Source organism: Henckelia pumila, chromosome 2, assembly GCF_033568475.1.
Source record: "Henckelia pumila isolate YLH828 chromosome 2, ASM3356847v2, whole genome shotgun sequence".
NCBI classification, from domain to species: domain Eukaryota; kingdom Viridiplantae; phylum Streptophyta; class Magnoliopsida; order Lamiales; family Gesneriaceae; genus Henckelia; species Henckelia pumila.
In genome coordinates, this window is record NC_133121.1 from 136,061,705 (window position 1) to 136,078,523 (window position 16,819).

Genomic DNA, 16,819 nt, shown 5'->3' on the forward strand with positions numbered 1-16,819 from the left:
AACACACCATTTTCGAATCCCTCTATGTTTCTGTACTTCGTTTCCGCTTGCTGCTCTATTTCGAAAACTATACTAGTTACATGCCTCAGTTTGCTTGACTGTTTCTTTATTCGCTCGATTTATATGTTCAGTATATACTTATTCGATATAATATTGTACTGTCAACATTATTTGTGCTTTCTATATTATTGTTTCTATTATATTCACGTTTGAGTTTAGATTTTGGCTAACACTTTGAGTTGTCGATTTTGTGTTTGATTTTGTAAATATTCAAATTTAGGTTTCATCCCATTATTTTATTGTCTTTTAGGCCTTATGGGAAGAGCGATTACGTGGCATCGGACACGTTACATTAATCATGATGCCACGTCTATAATTTCAAGCACCGCGTTAACAATCCGACCAAAATTAAAAAGAACAAAAGTCAAAACATAACTAAAGTACCTACCTACAAGATACAAACTCAATAAATTTGAATATCTATTAGACCAAAATATAAAATAGACAAACTTTTAACAACATTGTGACTGTTTTCCCAAATACAAGTAGGAAATTAATTAATTTGACAAAATAAATCGGTTTACCAAAATTTCTGAGCCGTGTAATTAAAAGATAGTTAATTATATGATTACATAAATTTCTGGTGTTATGAAACATTAGAGTTAGAGCATTGGGCAGCACAATCATCATACCTTTTGTCTCCTATTAATTTCTAGTTTGCCTTAAACTACTCAGCCCCTTAATTAAATGGCACAAACTAACATGTTTCCCTTATTTATTAATCACTCAGTCAAAGCTCTGGATCCCATGCACGTGCAACCACCATTCCTTTATGTGCTAACCATTTTCAAGAAATTGAAATCCATGGACATATGTGCATGATCTTCAATAGAGGCACGCCATTTGAGAATATAATATACATATAATTAGCCGGCCGGTGGATTTTTGACTAAATAACATATTTATATTATTGGATATTTTATATATATGGAAACTTTAAATTTACTTTTTTTCAAAATCCATTTAATTAGATGATGATTTCCCATCTTCAACCAAGCTCGTTTATGTATCTGAAAGATATAGAAACCCTTGGCCCATGATTATAATTTGTGGGTTTTTTTTAGTTGGTAAAAAAAGTTTGTTACGATTGAGGCTTGAAACTGAAATGTTGTCGCTCATATCAGATGAAATATAAGTCGTCGGGGGTGATTTCGTGTTTAATTCCAACCTCCAACATTTTGATTTATACATCAACATCATCACTAAATTATTTCAAAATGTGATGTGTGGTCGAGTGAGAAAACAAATCAGAGCACCACACACACATATATAAAGATAAACTAAATACTGATACATCTAGATAGTCTTCCAAGGGGGTAACATGAAATAAAATAAGTTTACCTCCACAAAGTCAACTTATAACACCCATTCTTCGAAGAAACTTGAGCGAAAGAAATTAGAATCTTTCAACAGAACAAATGACAAATATTAGAAAACTGGCTATCTATGTGTGAAGATTTGGTACAACAGAAGTTTTAATTGGTTGATATGTGATCATCTTGAAACCAAATATTAGTCCTTTAATTTAATTTGCACAATAAAACCACAGATCTAATATTGATTCTAATCAAAGTAAGGTACATGATTATTGGAAATGCTGTTGTAACTAGCAGTGTTAGTAGGAGAAGTGTACATAGACTGAGCCGAAGAAGACGAGGAGACGACGACTGACGGAGGTGGGGGTACTGGGGTTGGAGTCGGCGGAGCTTGCGGCAGCTCAGCCACAGAAACAGCCAACGCGGCGGCGTGATCGTTAGATGCATTGATGATGTTATTTGCAGCTTCTCTATATTTGTATGTTATTATCTCAGCTCTGACGGCATTAAGTTGAGCTTGTAAATTTTGAACCTGCTGTTGCAATGCTGAAATCGCTCCCATGCATCCATAAACTGGATCTCTAAGCCTCACATTAGCTTCATACACTAAGCAATTCGCTGCATCCGCTCTTTGCGACTCCGGCACCTCCTAATGAGTTAAACAAGCAAGAAGAATCAAACATATATATGTATCATAAAAAATAAAAAATAAAAAACATAATACCTAGCTAGATCTGTCAGGATTCTAGGTCATTCTTGATCGATCTAAAACCTAATTATTTTTCCAAGATAAATTCATATAACAAATTGAATATTAATTACCATGAGCATCTTGGAAACGTTACTTGCTCCGAAGACTTTGTGAACAGCAGCAAATTTCTGGGGCTCATGCGGGGAGAAATAAGGAGAGAAAGGGCATTCTTCTGCGCATCTACGACGCAATAGCTTGCAAGCCGCGCATGGAGTTATTGTGTTTAGCATCATCTGTCTCTTCCCCATCACCAAACAACCATTAGTAGTACTCTCCGTCTTCAACTTCTTTCCAATCTCTTCTAACCCTTCCACCCTTAAAATCAAACAAGAAAATCGTCGTTGTTTCGCGAAAGAAAACATGCAAGAATTAATTAAATGGGGTTTCTGGCTTTTTTTTAAGAACAAAATCAAAAGGGTTTACCTTTCTCTGGACATTCAAGCTGTAAAATTAGTAGTACTATTGCTGATCAAGAGATAGACTCGAAGAAAAGAGATAGAGGAAACACGTACGAATGGGGAACAAGGGAGCTGTGCTTAAAAGAGGAGGATAATTGGATTCTCCTTGTTATTTAGGGAAAAATAGGTCAATATTTCTTGGTAAGAATTTTTAAGGGTTTCCACTAATAAAACATTTACCAAAATGGTACGTATACTACCTATATATATATATATATATATATATATATATATATATATATATATATATGTACGTAAAAATTTAGTATTCTCAAATTATATAAAATGCATCTTCGATCGTGTCATATGAAAAGTTTTTTATTATGTATATATATGAGATTTTGATCGATGGCAATGATTAAAACATTTGAAAGAAGACGAATTGAACCATGTAGCTTTTTCAAAAATATATATATATATGCGTAAAATTTAGTCTTTTTAAGATATTTTCCATCTCGTTATAGCTGAAAGTACCTTTATAATCACGTTAACTATGAATTTTGAATCTATTTGATTCACACGCATACACACACACATATAAATATAAGTGATTAATATCATATTTATAAATAATCATAGTATATATTATTAATTATTTTATATATAAAAAGTCTCATATTGTGGAAATAGTTAAATAATCATAAATTAAATTATCGAAAATATCAAATGGAATGTACGTACGTAGGTGTGAAAAAATTACAAATTCATCTAATAACGTCTTTACCTATTTTGGTTTTTTGTTCAATTGATTTAATTAATCAGCTTGTCAAAAGTTGATTTTAGTTCCATAAATTGATTTTTTTTTACGAATAGTTAATCCTTCTCAACCGGACGTTGCCATATGAATTAATCAATTTGATGCAGTTTCTAGCACATCCCCAACATTAATTATACATGGTATAAATTATACTATCCCATTTATAAAACACCCAAGACTATTTTGTCTTAGTTAATTAATGTATAACGAATTCATCTAATTTTTTTAAAACCATTATTTTACATGATTAGTGTAGAATTACAAGCCAACAAGGTACTCCCAGTTGAATATTGGTTAAAATTATATTATATTTTATATATATATAATATAATATAATATATAAAGTGCCAGCTTATTCAGAGCTAGCCCACGTGTGACATGTAGCACTTGTTGACTTTTGGACTGAAATCTACTCACATTAATTGCTTCACACGTTGAATTACCGCACTTGTTTTAGAAATTTAATTATTTGGTTTTGACGTTTTCAAGCTCGAAATTAAATTAAATAATGGTAATTAGAAGCTGAAGTGTGGTATTTCCCATATTTCCTTTTCAAGTTTGACCTTAATATATTAAATGTACATTAATTATTATCTTGATGATTTCATCGTCACACCACGATGCGCGCACATGGCGAAATAATAATCAAATTGAGCAATTTTATTAATGATAATCTATTTTTTAATATTCTAAACATATAAAATATTTTAATTATATAGTATATGTATTTAAAAATGTTTTGGTCACCACCCGAGCTTTTAACTATGAGAAATGAAACATATTTTCGTCTCAGTTTCACACTAACTTTCACCTTATAATCTTAAAACTTTTAATAAAACAAATAAATGTTGTAGACCACATTTTTAATCCAAATTCTGAAAAATAATTTTCAAGAAACATCACAAGTTCATTGAAAGACATATATTTGAATATGACTGGTTAATGTTATTTAGATTTACCATAAATATGATCAAAAAACAATTTTTTTTCCTTAGCAAATAAGTTTGTTACGATTAAGTTTAGAATCGATATTTTGATGTCAGCTGAACTATTAGGAATCTGTTAGGTTATAAACTCATGAGGTGTCCATCCCAAAAGGCTTGCCTATTGGGTGGGGTTGCCTCATGAGTTTATAACTAACTCTTTAATAGTTTAATATTTCAATGTGGGATATCATAACATTGCCGACCCCTTGAGAAGCCGACGTCCGCGGCGGCCTACTCTAGGCGGCTTTCACTCACCTTTTCAGTATTCAGTGCATGCATTCATGCACCTTAATTCGGCCTATAATTTTTCCAATTATCGACATTGATCTGATGGTAGCCCTTTCCTAGGTCGCCTCTTCCGCTACGTCGGCTCTCAACGAGAGCACCAAATGTTAGGTTATAAACTCATGAGGTGTCCATCCCAAAAAGCTTGCCTATTGAGTGGGGTTGCCTCATGAATTTATAACTAATTTTTTATTAATTTAATATTTTAATGTGAGATATCATAAGAGAATCGCAATTTATTTATTTAGTTGGCATAAAAATTAAAGAAAGATGGGGACAAACAAGTTGAATCGGGTGTGGTCTGCCGAGTGCCGACTACCACCCGACATCGTGCTGGCGGTGGTGTGTTTTGGAAAAAGGGTGTGCCGGGTCGACCCATTATAGTTTAATACCCGACAGTGTCCATTTATATGTGGGCTGGGCTGTTCCGGGCCCAGATTATGTACGTAAATGGTGGTGGGTTTGTATACCTCTTTACCTTGTATCGTATCCATAGATGTTGATATTTTTAAAAAGTTAAAAAAGAACTTTATTATATAATTAATGGAGAAAAGTTTATTTGATGAAATAAAATATTTGTTTTAATAACAACTTCATATTTTCAAAAAAAAAATTAACAACTTCATGTTCCCTATACAATTGAAGTATTTGTCATGTGTGATTTTTATTTATTATATATATAGTTATGTAGCACGTGATATCCTCTATTATATATTATAAGTTCAAATAATACCCAAAAAATATATAAATTAAAAATTGTGAAAAAAAATTATTTTCATAAGCTCGTTTCTCGACGCATATATAGGAAATGAGATTGAATTTTATCGAAAAATAAAGTTGTTCTTCTCACGACGTCATTTTTATGTTACACTCAAAATTTTTTGTCCTTTTGTTGGTTTGTAAATAATTCTAAATGAAGTTTGAGTTGAAAAGTCGAAATTAAAATGTTGTAAATGGCGGGAGGCAGTGACGGGTTGATAAGTAACCGTCTGCCGTCTCGGTGTCCAAATTATGGATATAATTATATATATTAACACATAGACATCATTAATGTTAGAGAGCTGATGTGACAAATCATTGAACCATTAAATTGACAATTAGAATAATACTCATAAAGTAGATTGAAATGTACAATGAAATAAGATCGAGGGGGACTTCTCGTTTTTCGTTCTTACCAATAAAGTTTGAAACATGGTAGAGAATTACCCAAAACCGAATTTGGAAAACATAAAACATACAAGTTTTTAAAATATATATACGGAACACAGGTTTAAAATAGGGGTGGAATCGGGTCGGGACCCGTCCCGTAACCCCCTTACCCGATTTCCGTCCCGATAGGAATTGAGATATTTTTTTTCTCCCGATCCCGCACCCGAGATGTGTCGGGACCCGAATATTCGAGATCCCGTCGGGTCGGGAGAGGGTAATCCCGAATAATATTTTTTTAAAAAAAATTCTATGAAAATATTTTTTTGAAAAAAATTTATTAAAAAAATCAAACAATTTCTTAATACATTACAAATAAATTAAAATTTCTTTATATATAACAATTAAAAAACTAAAACATTTTTTTAGTACATTACAAATAAACTAAAACAACTACTTGATTAATAAAAAAATATAATTATTCATAATAATAAAAAAAAAAATTATAACTCAATGTTAATATTAAAAAATATAAATATAAAAAAATTATATGGTATATAATTATAAACCATTAATATTAAAACATAAAATTAAAAAAAAATTAATTAAAAAATATTATTAAAAAATATTATTTTTATATTCGGGTCGGGTCGGGAAACCCGTCGGAAAGGGTTGCCTATCCCGATCCCGATCCCGATATTGATCGGATCGGGAAAAATCCCGAACACTCGGATCGGGAAAAGTTTGGAACGAGAAAAATTCGAAATGGGAACGGGTTGGGAATCGGGATGGGTCGGGTCGGGATTTTTTAAAAATTTGTCACCTCTAATTTAAAACATGTAATTATTATTATATTATATATATTATTTATTAAAAGTTAAAAAAGTTAAAACACACGAGAAAAATGGCAGCTCTTGAAGACTCGAACTATATACATAGCTCCAATTCCAAAGTGGATGTATTGATGGCGTTTTGGCTTCTTCCAAAAGGTAAATAAATAAATAAATAAATAAATAAATAATAGAAAGAAAAAATCAATGAAAACTAACGGTAATTTTAATTTCATATAAATTGGAATAAAATGAAATGATTAGAATATGAAATTATGAATCGACCATTTTTTGGCGTATTTTATAATCCTATCTAATAATCTCAGGCTTATATCTTAACAATAAATATTAAATTGGATTTTTTAAGGATTTGTTTTTTATTTATTTTTTAAATAGTGGATTCGGGAAGGATCAATTTTTTTCAAAAAAACTGTGAATTCAAAGATCGGCCTTTGAAAAGTTGAAAAGTGTTGATTCAATACTGAGAAGCACCACAAAGCCACAAATATTTATTTATTTATTTATTTATTTTTAAATTAATGTCCCAACCTCCACCTCGCAACAAACAAGAATCTCCGTCTCTAGGTCGATCGATCGATCGATCGAACTCGTTCCGGGTCATTTCTCAGGTAATTAGCGAATCCCATTTCCTTAATTTAGCTGTGGAATGAAATTTGTCGAGCGAAAGCATAATCTATTGCGATTTGGTTCTGTATTGTGTGTGGTTGTTCTTTGAGTTTCTGAAACAATGGATTGGCTATATCTACTACTCTTTTGAGAATAGATTTGATATGTTTTCTATGTAGTTCATGAAAGATTACGTCTGTGTACGTGTTTGTTTTTTTCCCACTTTTTTTTGTGTGTGTCGTTTTGGCTTCTCTACAAAAGTTTTTCTGGTTATGGTGTAGTACTACTCAATCATTAAGAAGATGGGATCTTAAGAAATTTTCAGTTGGGTTGGGGCCTTAAATTGTACTTGGTTATAGGAATTTATCTGAAGTAAGCATCCAGATTGCATAATGCAAGGATCGATCATCATGACACTTGGTGGATCAGCCCATTGTTATTTAGATTAAACAAAAAAAAAGAAGCGAATTGAATTAAAGCAAGGTTGTAAAAACAGTAGATATCAGATATTTCACCAGTTATTTAATCCAGATTTTTGGGGTGTTTGATAGGTTCATTCGATTTTCTTGAATCATTCAGATGCATTTTCATTTAAAAGCCTGATAAAGAGGAAACCATGCCCGAGTTGGATTTTTATCCCTGATTTTAATGATAATACTCTGGCGACAGATGTATAAGAACTTGACAGATGTATCATGTAGAAAAACTTCATATTTTATTACTGAAGTCGGTCATATTGTATGTCTCCCTTGCTTTATTACTTTAGGTTAATATGAAACTGACCAAACCCCATTATGCAAATTCATTCCGCAGTAAATTCACCGAGCTTATTAGAACCTGTTTGAAGTACTAGAATCTGTCATGCTAACTATCCCTTTTCTTCCTCTTGTTTTTCCTGTACACATTTATTAATGACATCAGCTATACCTTTTTGGTAACTGATAGTGACGTACTGCTAAAAGATTTTTGAAATTTTATGTTTTCCTATGCATATATGTTTGGTTGAGAGCATAGCAATTTACCTATATACATCTAATATTCATTGGATCATGAATAAGAGCATAGTAATTTAGCCGAGGTGATACTCTTCTTGTCCTATCAACTCTGTTATGTCCCTAACTAGCAGTAACCAAGGGCTGAATTTTGTTTAGCATAGTAAGTTGTCATTCTACTATGTTATGCATCTTTCTTTTTCTTTTAATGCGTGCATTTATTAAATTGTTTTTTCTTCAAACAGGATTACGCCTCATTTGTCTCCGATAATTTGGCCTTCTTTATATTTGTTGGATCACTTTAAGTCACTGAAGTTACTCATTTTTCGCCCAAAAATTCCAGCATTTTATTGCAGTCTTCGATAGAAAAAACACCAGGAGGCGACAAAAAATTGTTCTTGCATTATTGGAAACTCTTCAATTCCAAGATTTTGGCCTTGGATGAGTTTCCACATTTCTGGTTCTGGATGAGAGTGTAGCTATTGGATCTAACTGCTGTTACCTTATTTGGGACTGAATGAATGGTCTACCTAGCCAGCATTAATGTTAATCTTGGATGGTGAATTTTAACAATTCTTACAGATTAAAAGAGAGAAAAGACTTGTTTTGTTGGAGGGTTTTTCGATACATTTATTATGGATAACAAGAACGGGCTACTGATGCAAAGATACGAGTTAGGAAGGTTATTAGGTCAGGGTGCATTTGCAAAAGTTTATTATGCTAGGAGTAACCAGACGGGGCAAAGTGTTGCTATTAAAGTGATAGACAAGGAGAAGGTCATGAGAATCGGGAATGCTGCTCAAATTATACGGGAAATATCCATTATGAGACTGGTGAGACATCCAAATATTATATTTCTTTATGAAGTTTTGGCTACAAAAACCAAGATTTATTTTGTGATGGAGTATGCTAAAGGTGGCGAGCTATTCAACAAGGTGGCTAAGGGAAAATTACAGGAAGATGTAGCACGAAAATATTTTCAGCAATTAATAAATGCAGTTGATTTCTGCCATAGCAGGGCTGTCTACCATCGGGATTTAAAGCCTGAAAACATATTATTAGACGAGAATGAAAATCTGAAAGTTTCAGATTTTGGTTTGAGTGCCATTGCTGAATCAAGACGCCTAGATGGGCTTCTTCATACCACGTGTGGAACTCCTGCCTATGTTTCTCCTGAAGTAATAAACAGGAAAGGTTATGATGGGGCCAAAGCTGATGTTTGGTCATGTGGGGTGATTCTTTATGTTTTATTGGCCGGCTATTTGCCATTTTATGATTCTAATTTGATGGAGATGTACAGAAAAATCGGGAAAGCGAAATTTAGGTTCCCGAGTTGGTTTCAACCTGAAGTACGCAAGTTACTTACAAGAATACTGGATCCAAATCCAGAAAGTCGAATTACAATAGCAAGAATCAAGGAAAATGCATGGTTTAGGCGAGGGTTAAGCATGAAATCAAGAGCATATAATGCAGAGAGTAGTACAACTAATTCATTAGATAGAAATGCTGCGGCTTCATTTCGGCTCGAAAATGGTGGTGCTTTGGAAGAAACTCCGAGGCTTACAAACCTTAATGCGTTTGATATAATCTCATTATCAGATGGATTTGATGTTTCCAGGTTGTTTGAGGAGCCTTGTACAAAAGCACGATTCTTTTCCTGGAAACCTGCATCAGTTATTGTCTCTACGCTGGAAGAAATTGCCAAACGTTCAAAGCTGAAGATAAGTAAAAAGGATGAGGGGTTGTTCAAGTTTGAGGCAGTGAGGGAAGGTAGGAATGGAATTTTATCGATTGAAGCGGAGATATTTGGGGTCGCCCCAGCGTTTCATATGGTGGAAGTGAGGAAAACAAGCGGGGATACCTCGGAATATCATAATTTATTGGATGAAGTTATTAGACCTGGTCTTCAAGAAATTGTTTGGACTTGACGCCGTAAAACAGCTGCTTGTTCACTTCCTTTCGGCCTGCCAAATACATTGAATCGCTCCATTGACTGAATTCCCGAGTTTTAACTTCATTGATATACCCGGCAATCGGTATAGTTTGTTCTTTAACAAACTGATTTTGTGTAGGCTAAAAATGTTTGTAGAAAGAAGTTCTTTGAGTAACTATACCCCTGAGTTCTTCTTCAATTTTTGTGGCGCGCTGTCATTTAGAAATGCAATATATACCAACTGCCTCTTGGATTTTTGTACAATTACAAAATTGGTTTGTTTCTTCGTGCATTTTTTTTTTCAGTTCTTAAGCTTATGTTTGTGTTTGTTTCTTACCTTAGCTTGGTTTTCTACCCAACGATGGGATGTAATTGTACACCTACTTTCCCAATATTAAGGCTCAAATTGTTCATTCATTCGGACAACACAGATTCCTCACGTTAATACATTATTGTACAACTTTGAGCATAGCAGTTACATAATAAAGAGTCGGCTTAAACAAACATGGGGGACTTTGTCAAGTCTATTATCTCAGGATAGGCAACTGCCTTTCTCTTCTTGCTGCCTGAACCTACCATCATGTGGCAAGGCGAGGGAGTAAAAATGTCTATAACCTCGACTTTGCGAGGTATACAAGGCTTATTATTGATTGAGAGTTGATCTTCACAAGCAACAAAGGTTGTTGTCAGCTGGTTATTGTCCAACTCTTCCACCGATGCAGGTATTTGATCGTCTTCAACGTAACTGACAATATTATAGAAGCTGGTGACGAACGAAGATTCTGCTCCAGTAGGAGGTGATGAATACCTTAGATCTTCTTCTCTGCTATGCATTAAGTTCTTTATCCCTAAACAGTTTTCATTTGCACAACCACTCGACTCATGGCTTGTATCATCTTTTTCACTGATACGGTTCTGAAAAATTTCCTCGAAACTACGACTGCTTGGAGAATCACCTGCTTTTCGTACTGCTTCTATAGACTCCTTTGTCGATTCTTGCAGAACATCAGTTGGATCAAGGTCCTCATCGGAACTCAAATCGTCATTGGACCCTGTATTGCTCCCACTGTAACAGGGCAACTCATCCATTGAACAAATCTGTGTTCGCATTTGCTGAGGCAAAATTGGACAACCACCAGCTGTCTGGTTTCTGTACTTTGTGGAGAAGAAATTTACAACAAGATTCAAGCTGAAACACAAAACAAAAAAAACGAAATATGAACATACATAACTTCAGAAAGAATCAACAACCCAGCCGATTGATATACCTGTTCCATGCAGGAAGTGAGAGCATAGTGTAGGCCAATTTAATCTTGTTGGCAACTCCAGAAAGGGATTTGAAACTCGCAGCAGCTGATCTTACGGCTAAAGATTCGACTGGATGTTGCCACGCCCATTCAAACTGCAAGCTCCAACACCAAATTCAACTTCAATTATTCATGGCCAAACAACATAAACATAAACACCACAACAAATTCACAAGACCCTGCCGATTTTTTTATGTTTCGATTCGCTAATCAATTAACCTGAAGAGCAGAAACATTTGTGGGGAAGCCATAGATGCACAGCACCATTTCCCACGGACGTTTCTTCTTGGTACGCCAAGCGCCGCTCCCGATTTCGCCATTGTGCTGCCTGATTCTCCGCCGTGGATTCACCGTGAATCTGCAAAATCACGCCATGAAATAAGTTGGGTATAATGATCAGAAACCAAATCATTACAGTAAATCAAGAACTTGAATTCCATCGAATGATCCAACTGCGTACCCTACGTAGGAGTGGCCTTTGAATCTGGGACTAAGAGACGTCAGCAGATAACACGCAAAGAATCTCCCCCCTTTCTCTTTTGCCTCTGCTCCTCCATCGAATTCGCCAATCTCGTGAGATGAATTTAGGGTTTGTTGGGCTTCCTTTGTAGTACCTTTCCTTCTCCCCATGTCTCGCTTTGTTTCTTTATCACAATTTTCTGATCGAATAGATTAACTTCGAGTCAATGGCAGAAATATGACCGTTGTGATTCGTAGATTTTTCTTCTCCATTTTTTGTTTTTCTACTCTTTATTAGTTAATATAATATAATATAATTATTACTATTCTATTTTTTAAAATTTGAAGTTTTTAGTGGGCTTATGATGACAATATCTGGGCTGAAACAATGTGAGCCCAGTTTCGTTTTGAAGTGTACAAGACCGATCATTAGTTATTTGCTCTTATCATTTGCCTAAATTTAAATGTTGGATTTACAACTATATGAAAGAATAAAAATCGATATAATATTATTTTCATAGTAAATTAAATAAGGTTAGCATTTAAATATTTTTTGGAACTTTATTTTATTTTTTTTCAAGAACCATGTCACTTTGGATTTTGTGGCACATGGACAATGCTCATATACCAGAATCAATCAATGACTATTTTTTAATTTGAGATGTCCTCGTGAACGTGTCACATGAAAAAACTGGCCGTAAATCTATCCTTCAAGTGGTGTCCAAAGAATAACATCAACCAAATCGTCCCCTTGATATTATTGAGATTTTACATATGGCTTTCAAGCATTCATAGCCCATTTGAAATTATTTATTCAGTTTTCTCCCTTAGAATTGACTTTCTATCCTTTTTTCACATTAATTATTATTTATTACCAATTTAGTATCGATCCACGACATGTTAAAATAATAATTGAGAAAACCCACCGAACGTACAGACTGCAATAAAATCTTTTTTTTTTCAAAGTCAACACTGAAAATCACTACAAAAATTGTACGAATGTGTGTTTGCAAATGTTTTTTTTAAAAAAAATGATTACAGACTTTTCTTTGCAAAATTACCTAATTATACAGTCCAGAAACATGTTATCAATTTTTCTTCAAAAACACCAAACATAAATTCGATATTTAAAATTTCAAATCTTCTAAAAATTGTTTCCTGGCTATGAGAAACCTTTCAATGAAACTAGCATAAAGAGATGTGATCGTCACAAAAAGGTCTCACAACTCACAAGTCATAACAACTCTGTATTTGAATGTGAAAGTAACTGTCAATCCTACCTCAAGATTTCAAGCAGAATCCAAGCAGCAACTACTTACTAGTTTTAGATAATTTACCAATCTCGACAATTTCGGGTTTCACGACATCAAAGAACTCTAAGGCTATGAATTCGCGGAAGGAATCAAAGAAAATGGTACACATTCTTACATTTTTACCAATCAATAAAGAAACGATGTTTTAAAGCCAATGGGATGGGAGACCCCTCACTTGCAAGAACCAAACTAAAACAAATACCTTAATAAATGCAAAGGCAGTAGGATATAAGATTACAGGTACAAGATCATAGTAACAAAGAACAGGGCAATATAAGATTCAGAAAATGGTGGATTTCACCTCACACAACGCTCGGGCTTATAATCAACGCTTGCTACCATAATGAGAGACATAAAACCACTGTTCCTCATTTTCTGAAAGATGGAGGTAACAGGAAACACCTATATACCATGTCAAATTCAGTTCAAATTATACACTACACAAATGAACTCCCCCCTTCCCAGCTCCCCCGATCAAAATAAAAATAGGCATTTCTCGTTTCAGCAAACAACCTTAATGAAAATGGCAAGAATGGTAAAAGAGTCTTGTGCCATCTTATGGAAGTATAAGTAGAATGATCTTCAAACAGAAGGCAACATCAATTTGCATTGGCAAAACAAAAACTTCTAATGAGAAGAAAAACCGGAAAGAACAGGATACATCAACCATCATCGTAAACAAAACCAACCAAAACTTAAGTCTGCGCAAAGAAACTCTCGAAGTGAAGTACATTTTTCAAGTGAAACCACAAAATTAAGGTAGAAGAAAGAAAGAAAGAAAGAAACTTAACAAATAACAACAAGGTGATATCATACCAGTCATCTATACAAGGAACTATTTCGGTATAGCAGTACAACAACACATTGCACACACCTTTGTAAAATCATGAATAAAACTTGCAATCAAACTGATTGTAATGCAGATTGTATTGCGTAAAACCAGATCTTACACGACACAGTTATAAAAATACAAGAAAACGACCCAAACAAAGGGTGGGAAGAATGGCCTATATTGGCATCACCCGCCGAATTAATCAGCACGAAGCTTTGCTTCTGGTGGAGATGATGAAGAAACTAAATTCCTCCACAGATATCTGCCGCTTGCCATATCCACACAAGTCCAAAACCCCTTCCCTACGACCGTACAGAACTGCAATCACATTTTATAAACATCAGAGTCGTCGCATTTTCAAATAGTTTCTAGCTACCATCGTTCCATTTCCTTCCACACAAAATCAGCACTCATCGAGAAGAAAGTTAAATTAAATTCAGCAACAAAAAAAAAGGAGACGACAATTTCCCCACGAATTAGACATATATTTAAAATTAAACCAATCCAAGCAGTTCATTGGCCTCCTGACTACTGAAATTGAAGTTGCAAACGTTCGAACCGGAATGAATCGAACGGGAAGAAAAAAATCAAACCGTTGCAATGATCACAAGATTACCTTGGACGAAGAGGAACCGGTGTTGTTGGAGGCAGTTTCATCTTCGGTGGAGGAAGCAACGACGTCGTCGGTTAGATTCGGCGGCGATTTGAGGCCTCGGAGTACGAGGAATCCGGCGAGGGTGGCGGAGAGGAAGATGAGAATAATTCTGAGGGGACACATTTTTCTCGTCTCTCTCTCTCTCTCTCTCTCCGTTGAGGAAGAAACGAAATGAAATGATTAGGTGAAAGAAAAGAATATTAGTTTTAATTTTTTGTTAGTGGTGAAGAAGAAGGTGGGGTGGTTTTATGATATTTGACTCCCTAATTTCCACATCTATCTTACACTTATTATTATATTATTATTGCAACCATCACGCCTAATTTTATGTTCTCAATTAATATTAAGGGCAAATGTTACATGAGACAGTTTTATAGATATGTATGTATGAGAAGGGTTGATCTGGTTTATATATAAGAGGTGGTTTATATATAAGAGGTGATGTAATATTTTTGATAAAAAAATAATATTATTTCATAGATATGATCAAGAAAGAAATCTGTATCACAAAATTATACCAATCTCAATAAGTTTGTGTGTGATATTATAATAACATGTAGGTGTGCTTCCACATAACCACCATTATGCTAGTCCACCTCCAATACTTGTAGCATTGTCCTGCACAACGTAGATTCAATCGTGAAAAATAAATGATCATGCTGGAGTTTGCAAATAAAATTTAAATTATTATTTTTTTCATATAGTTAATACTTAATAGTAGGGGACTTTTTAGCTGTCCAACAATATTTCTCCATCTCGTATCCGATCATACCGGGTTTTAGTTGTTTTATTTTTATTTTTCGCATCACTAAAACAAGGTATCGGGTTTTAGTGGTCGGGGACGAGTTGGACATCATTGGTTGGACAGCTGAAAATTTCTCCTTAATAGTAAATGTATATCTACACTGTATATAATAGTTGAGTCCCTTAGAGAGATGTATCATTTTTTTTTTCAAAATTGCCCTTGTAATAAATAAATATGTTAATTTGATTCTAATTGTACATATTCTTCTCAACTAACAATTATAGATAAGATAAATCACTTTTACATTTATTTATAAATTCCTTTAGAAATAAAAAATTATAATCAAACTAATTAATAAAAAGTACATATATTATTTATATATATATATATATATGTAATCATAAATATATTATTTTATTTTATACACACTAATTGTGTGTAAACGGTCATGCAAGTATGTAATAAAGGGTCCATATGATTGGTTGCCCCAGTAAATATAATAGAGATTTTGGAAATTCGAGTCTCTTTTTTTTTTTTTGGGATTGTATTCCAAACATGAGGGTGTTAGTCCAAGTTTCCAACAAACATTAAATAAGGATATTGACAATTTGAGATAACACAGTTACTTTATGGAAGATAAAGGGAGGATTGTGGTACCCTTTTTACGTTTTCAATAAAATGGCCAATAAATCCCTCAAGGAAATACTTCTCCAATAATAATAATAATAATAATAATAAGAAATATAGAGATGCCAACTGCATTTCGACTTGGGACTCACAGGATAACATATGCTTTGTACTTCCGTTTGATACATAAATGGGATAACTCATCAATTAGAATGTTGATTGATAAATGATTGATAAGAAAAGATAAATATGTATTTGATAGTTTTTTTTATGTTTGATATGATTTTTAAAAGTGAAATAAATTAATATAAATAATTTAAGTTGATCAAAATGTCCTTCTCTCAATTATTATTATTAAAAACAAAGTTATTAAAAAGAGTTGTGTTTTTTATTATTTATAGTGAATGACTATTTTTGTAAATTATTTTTGTAATCAATGTGGATAAATATAATCCAACCTAGATTATTTTGATGGGTTGTCAATAAGATAGTCCAACTGTTATTAATCCATATCATAGTCCAACTACAAAAATTAATTCAAACATGAGCTTGTTTAACAATCAATTCTTAATCAAGCTTACCAAACTGGACCAATTGTTTACCTAAATTCACTCTTCATCGCCTAATTTCATCCTTCTATAAATAATTTTAATTTTTTAAAATTGATATATGTCTTATGTCTTATTATGATCTCAAATTAGATATTTTATCATAAATTTGAGATCTTTGTCAAAAGCGTC

General features: G+C 33.5%; 4 protein-coding genes across 6 annotated transcripts; 1 reads left to right on the forward strand and 3 right to left on the reverse strand.

The window, feature by feature from the left end:
- Positions 1–1,436: 1,436 nt before the first annotated feature.
- On the reverse strand, positions 1,437–2,709 carry LOC140881296 (LOB domain-containing protein 15). 2 transcript variants are annotated; one of them, XM_073286486.1, is made up of 3 exons: positions 2,551–2,709; positions 2,199–2,442; positions 1,437–2,025 (listed from the first exon to the last, which is right to left on the reverse strand). In XM_073286486.1, exons 1-3 carry the CDS (start codon positions 2,562–2,564, stop codon positions 1,624–1,626), a joined length of 660 nt encoding a protein of 219 aa, XP_073142587.1. In that variant the 5' UTR covers positions 2,565–2,709; the 3' UTR covers positions 1,437–1,623. The 2 variants fall into 2 exon arrangements, with proteins under 2 accessions (XP_073142587.1, XP_073142586.1); XM_073286485.1 differs by lacking the exon at positions 2,551–2,709 and having other exon boundaries at positions 2,199–2,492.
- Positions 2,710–7,042: 4,333 nt separating this feature from the next.
- Positions 7,043–10,457, forward strand: LOC140881294 (CBL-interacting serine/threonine-protein kinase 10). 2 transcript variants are annotated; one of them, XM_073286482.1, is made up of 2 exons: positions 7,043–7,218; positions 8,454–10,457. In XM_073286482.1, the coding sequence occupies exon 2, from the start codon at positions 8,844–8,846 to the stop codon at positions 10,134–10,136; it is 1,293 nt and encodes a 430-aa protein (XP_073142583.1). In that variant the 5' UTR covers positions 7,043–7,218; positions 8,454–8,843; the 3' UTR covers positions 10,137–10,457. The 2 variants fall into 2 exon arrangements, with proteins under 2 accessions (XP_073142583.1, XP_073142584.1); XM_073286483.1 differs by having other exon boundaries at positions 8,552–10,457.
- A 77-nt stretch (positions 10,458–10,534) lies between these two features.
- On the reverse strand, positions 10,535–12,149 carry LOC140881295 (uncharacterized). Its single transcript, XM_073286484.1, has 4 exons — positions 11,909–12,149; positions 11,668–11,806; positions 11,410–11,543; positions 10,535–11,330 (listed from the first exon to the last, which is right to left on the reverse strand). Exons 1-4 carry the CDS (start codon positions 12,076–12,078, stop codon positions 10,637–10,639), a joined length of 1,137 nt encoding a protein of 378 aa, XP_073142585.1. The 5' UTR covers positions 12,079–12,149; the 3' UTR covers positions 10,535–10,636.
- A 1,861-nt stretch (positions 12,150–14,010) lies between these two features.
- LOC140878487 (uncharacterized) lies at positions 14,011–14,943 on the reverse strand. Its single transcript, XM_073282087.1, has 2 exons — positions 14,669–14,943; positions 14,011–14,370 (listed from the first exon to the last, which is right to left on the reverse strand). Exons 1-2 carry the CDS (start codon positions 14,828–14,830, stop codon positions 14,251–14,253), a joined length of 282 nt encoding a protein of 93 aa, XP_073138188.1. The 5' UTR covers positions 14,831–14,943; the 3' UTR covers positions 14,011–14,250.
- Between the last annotated feature and the right edge of the window lie 1,876 nt (positions 14,944–16,819).